This window comes from Poecilia reticulata, linkage group LG8 (genome assembly GCF_000633615.1).
Source record: "Poecilia reticulata strain Guanapo linkage group LG8, Guppy_female_1.0+MT, whole genome shotgun sequence".
Taxonomy (NCBI): Eukaryota; Metazoa; Chordata; class Actinopteri; order Cyprinodontiformes; family Poeciliidae; genus Poecilia; species Poecilia reticulata.
This window is the reverse complement of record NC_024338.1, coordinates 27075071-27080249: the sequence shown is the minus strand read 5'-3', so window position 1 is coordinate 27080249 and position 5179 is coordinate 27075071. Positions and strand designations below refer to the sequence as shown.

The following is a 5179-nucleotide window of genomic DNA, read 5'->3' as shown; positions in this document are numbered from 1 at the left end:
TGAGGGGGGCTACGGGGTCTGCTGGTCGAGTCTGCAGGGGTCCAGGAGAAGAAGAAGAAGGGATGAGTTAGAGAGAGCGAGGAGGAGCGGATGGAGGGAGAGACAGAATGGTGGTGAGTGGGAGGAGTCAGGTGGTTCTGGACTCTCGGGGACGGGTTCCCATGGTCCAACAGAACCTCTGGTTCTGATCAGCCAGCTACAGATAATCATGAGGTTCTACAGCTCAGAAAGGCCCAACTGGTTCCAGAACCATTACAGCTCTCCTTCCAACACACGGGTCAGAACCAGAACCTGGCAGGTCGGGTTCTACTGATGAGCTCATCATCTGTTCTTCTTCTTTCCTGAAATTATTAGTTTTTATGTTATTTCCCTTCCTACAGACGCTGTAATGTGCAGTAGAGGCCAGTAGGGGGCAGTAAGACATGGAACTGTGTGGTATCTACCTGGAAACCCAGCCTGTAGGGCTGGTTCTGGTTCTGGTTCTGCACCAGGCGTGTTGAACCCGACACTTCAGATCCTGAATGTTGCATCATTTGAATAAAAAGCGTCGCGGCGTCCAATAAGTATTAATCAATACTGAATCTTTGGCCACTGATCAGTCTCTCCTGTTACTGATTTGATTTTTTTACAGTCAAAATTATATATTTTGTGGAGCCAATTTAGAAATATCTGCAGTCAGAAACAGCGCCACCTGCAGGTGGGGCTTTGCTGGGTTTTTATCATCAATAAATTCACAATCATGCATGAAAATGACAAACGTGGGGATCCGCCGCTGAACTGACTGAATGACGTAATTTGGAGTCTGGAGGGCCACACAGAAAGTTTAGGCGGGCTTCATTTGGCCCCTGGGCCTCGAGTTTGACAGGTGCAAGGGATCTGAATGGTTCTGGTTCTGGTCGGACCCGGAAGCCGCCCTGAGAGCCCGGACTGAATGGAGACGCGTCCACACACTCGTGCTCCGGGCCGGTCTCACTTACACACAGTCAGAGATGGGGGTTGATGGAGAGTCGGGATGGCGCGTGGTGATGGCGTCGCAGGCCGCGGGCCGACTGCCCGCCCGGTCCCGGCCTGCAGGGGGCGACCAACCATACAAGACAACAACAGAGAGGTCAGATGGCCCCAGGGCGTCTCCTCGGCTTCATGGATCAGTACAGCATGAGGATGAGGATGGTGACCCATGCGGGACAGGATGAAGGCTTCACACCTGCCCAGGGACCGGTCCGGGTTCTGCCGACCCGGTTCTGATCGTACCTGGCTGTCGAACCGCCGTGGCTCCCACGAAGCTGATGAGCGTGACATCAGAGGCGCCGCCCGACTCCAGGGGGATGGGATGGACCCGGAAGTGCTCCAACATGTCGAAGATGGACTGGAACCAGAGGTGCTGGACCCGGCACTGGCCGTCCTCGTTCAGGGACAGACGGAGGTGCTGCGGGACGCGAGACACGGAGACATGTAGCGCGGCAGAGACACAGACAGTCCGCCCTCCGCGTCCCAGACTCACCTTGGCCTTCCCCTGGAAGTTGAAGGTGAGGACGTACTCTCCCCGCCGCGTCTCGCTCTGTCGGACCAGGAAGACGCCGTGGCTCGCCGGGCCTCCGGCCAGAACCAGCTGGGCCGCCTTGAGACGCGACAGGGTGCCGTGGAACCACTGGCACTCGCTGAGCGGGTGCTCCACGGCCTCCGAGGTCACCGTGTCAGAGAACAGGAAGGACCCTGCAGGGGAAGCGCATCGGACCCGGTCACTCGAGTCCCGGCCGTTTCCAGAACCACACCTGCCCGGGTCATCGTTACCTGTCGCTTCTGGCGTCTCGGCAAAAGGCGTGCCCAGGCCAGCCCCACCTCCCCCGAAATTCCTGCCATCCGGCTCGTCCAGTGGCGCTCGAGGTGGAAGTTCTGGAGGAAGTGGATCCAGGAGGGGGGAGGAGCCTCCGATCCCTCCGTAGCAGACTGACGGGTCAGAACCCGGCCGGTGAGAAGGAGCAGAACAGGGTTAGATGTTCATGAACCACCACAGAGATCTCAAGTTTCCTCCAGACCAGTACAAGTTCTGATCCAGCCTTGGTTTCCACTGAACCTGGCTCTAAAGCGGTCCGGATCAACAGCCTTCTCAAGGTTTTTCCACAGTTCTTCCTTGGACTTTGGTTCTCCGGTTCTCTGAATCAGAACTATTCCTGGCCCAGCACCGGGACAGGAAACCCAACACTCACCTTGTGAAAGACGCTCGCCGATCTCTGGCGTTCCACTGACGTCCAACGAAGCCGGACACACACCTTCAGCGTCCTCCTGCTCGCTGCAGCGGAAACACAGTGAGTCGCAGCAGCTGCTGACATCTGGACCCAGTCTGAGGTTCTGGACTGGGGACCCTGACATTAGCGTTAGCTGCTACATGTTAGCATTCAGATGGTACTTTGGGCTAGCATAGCATCGCTGCTAAGCTAACACCTTTTAGCACAACAATAGACTTTCCCAGCGTCCAATCAGATCGTTAAGAAGCAGAAATGAACCCTGATGTAACTCCTGAGGTTCTGCTCCGATCGGATCAGTACCTGAGGCAGATGGCGTTCCTGATGTCACTCAGCCAAGCTCTCATCTGCACAGCGTCTCGGGTTTCGATCACATACTGGGCCGACCCGTCCAGCTGTGGAGGAGCAGAAACAGGGCATCTCGGATCAGAACCAGGCCCGGCCCGTTTGGGTGGGAGTACTCTTAGAGAAAACTCTGGACCTGCAGCAGGAAGGTGTTCTCCTTATCCGGGACCTCCAGCGCCGTGGTGCTTCTCACATCCACAATGGAGAAGCAGGGAACGGTCAGCCGGGCCTTGGAGGCCTGGAACACACAGAGGTTCTGGTTCTGACCCGATACCATCTACTGCAGGGTTTCCCCAGTGTATTATAAGCCTGGCAGCCCGCCATGCTTTACTAGGAGCCCCCGCCAGGCTACGTGTCGCTGTTGTTTCACTTATTTCTGAAAGTTTACAGGTTTATAAGCCGGGAGTCATGAAGGCTCTTAAAGGGCCGGTTGCAGCAGCACGTTTGATCTAGTGGTTCTGAACCGATACCATCAGCTGGTTCTGACACGACTGCACTGACCTTTGGTGGGATGAAGAACTCCAGGTAGTACTCCTCTCCTCGCTCGCCCCCTTCTCGGTCTCTCTCTCTCAGGACCAAACGACATTTGTGCCAGCGGCCCCCCCTCCAGGGGACGGTGCCCCCACTGGCCAGGGGCAGCCCCGGGGCGGCCTGGGCCCCCGGCTGGGCCCCCGGCGCCGTGCTGTTGCTCTCGGCGCCGTGATGCAGCAGTCCGAAGGAGAAGCCTGAGAAGCCGTGGCTCCCGCCCAGCTCGTCGCTGGAGGAGCTGACGCTCACCCCTCCCTCCCGCACCAGCCGGCCCACCTTTCTGGGGGGGCCCAGGGCGGCGGCGCTGCTGGGGGGCAGCGAGTTGGAGCCGGGGTGGGGGTTTTGGGTGAAGTTGGGCGGTGGAGAGCGCGACAGCCTGAGTTTCTCCAGCCGGTGGCTCCACTTGTCCTTCTCGCCTCCCTCGCCGTTGCTCCGCCGGCGGTCGCGCGCCGCCTCGGAGAGAGACAGCGAGGTGGCGCTGCTGGAGGACGAGGGCGGCAGGGAGGAGGAGGAGGAGTGAGGAAGGGAGAGGGGCATGGACAGGGACACCGGCATGGAGGAGGTGGGCGTGGGGGGCTGCGTGGCGGCACTTCTCTTGGCGGCGCCGGAGTCCTGAACGCCCAGAGTGTAGCTGTAGCTGGAGGGCAGCGGGCTCTGCGCCGCGTCGCTGGAGGCGCTCCTCCAGTGCAGGATGCCGCGCACGCTGCCGCGCACGCTGCGCCCCACGCTGCGCAGCGAGAAGCGCTTCTTCAGCTTGTTCTTGGAGGAGTTGGGCGTGCCGTTGCCTTTGGAGTCGGGCGGAGGAGTGACGGAGGAGGGAGGGAGATGAAAAGCGTGATCCGCCTCAGAGGAATCGACGGGCTCTGCGCCGTCGCCGGCTGAAGCCGCTCCAACCCAGCTGTCTTCCTCCTCCTCTGCCGGCGCATCGCCGTTCCCGGGGCCCGGCGCGGCACCGCGCTCCTCCCGCCTCCCGTTGTTTCCCCCCACCGAGGAGCAGCAGGACGACGACGAGGACGGCGGCAGAACTTGGCCCTGGGTGTAGGAGTCCTGGAAGCGGTCGCCGCCGCGGTTCTCCAACACCAGCCGGGACGGCGTCGGCCTGGACGCCCCCCGCGCTGCGCCGGAGGGAAGGGGGAGCGCCGGGCCGGGTCCTGCCAGCGGCGAGACCGCCTCCTCTTCCAGGGAGGTGGCGTCGGATGGGGGAGCCCAGCTCATCATCTCGTCGCGTCCTGCGGCGCCGCTCGGAGGCAGAGCCCCCTCCAGCTCACTCTGGAAGTGGCGGATGAAGCGGTCAGTGAAGCGGCGGCAGAAAGCTGCCGCTGAGTCCGCGCTGTAGTGTGGGTTCTCCAGAAGAAACGCCCGGAAATGTCGTGCAAAGTCTCCGGCAGCGACACGCGCATGGAGCTCACAGAATTCGGTCCAGCTGAGGGACGGCGAGGGGGACGGCGTGGGCGTGTCGGACAGGGAGGACGGTGGGGCCGACGGGCTCACCAGGGGCGCCAGGGGGGGCGGCCTGGAGGACAGCGGCAGCAGGGAGGGCGACGGCGGCGATGGGGAGGGCGAGGGGGGTAAGGGGGAGGAGCCAGAGGCCCGCGGACTGGGCGGAGTCAGCAGAGAGCCGTTCATCCTGCGAAATGTCTGCGACTCAGTTCAGTCCAATCGCTTCAACATGCAGAGACAGGAAGTGAGAATAGGCAGCAGCTCATCCACAGCCTGGACCCATAAACCTGCAGCCGATCGCAGCGCCGAGGCTCGCTGCTGCTCACATCCTCCGCTGCTGCAGCAGAGAAAGCTCCTCGAACCAGCTGCAGCGCCTGACCTCACCACGCCGGCTCGCCTTCATCAGCTGACAGACGCCCAGAGAGCCGAGGCGGCGAGCTGCAGGACACAGAGAAGGGTCAACAGGAAGCTCTGCACACGATCGCCACCAATCGGGTCGCCACCGGACGGCTCGCCACCGGTCGGGTCTCGACCAATCGGGTCGCCACCGGACGGCTCGCCACCGGTCGGGTCTCGACCAATCGGGTCGCCACCGGACGGGTCGCCAGACGGCTCGCCACCCG

At 61.5% G+C, this 5179-nt stretch overlaps 1 protein-coding gene across 1 annotated transcript in view; it reads right to left on the bottom strand.

The window, feature by feature from the left end:
* Positions 1–5179, bottom strand: part of sh2b1 (SH2B adaptor protein 1) — an 8348-nt gene continuing 3169 nt past the window's right edge. Inside the window, exons 2-10 of the mRNA XM_008417181.2 lie at positions 3090–4994; positions 2725–2826; positions 2547–2638; positions 2208–2290; positions 1792–1947; positions 1502–1713; positions 1252–1426; positions 978–1068; positions 1–31 (exon numbers count right to left, since the gene is read on the bottom strand). Of these exons, the coding sequence (XP_008415403.1) occupies positions 10–31; positions 978–1068; positions 1252–1426; positions 1502–1713; positions 1792–1947; positions 2208–2290; positions 2547–2638; positions 2725–2826; positions 3090–4742 (2586 nt within the window). The 5' untranslated portion in view covers positions 4743–4994 and the 3' untranslated portion in view covers positions 1–9. The remainder of the gene's footprint in view (positions 32–977; positions 1069–1251; positions 1427–1501; positions 1714–1791; positions 1948–2207; positions 2291–2546; positions 2639–2724; positions 2827–3089; positions 4995–5179) is intronic.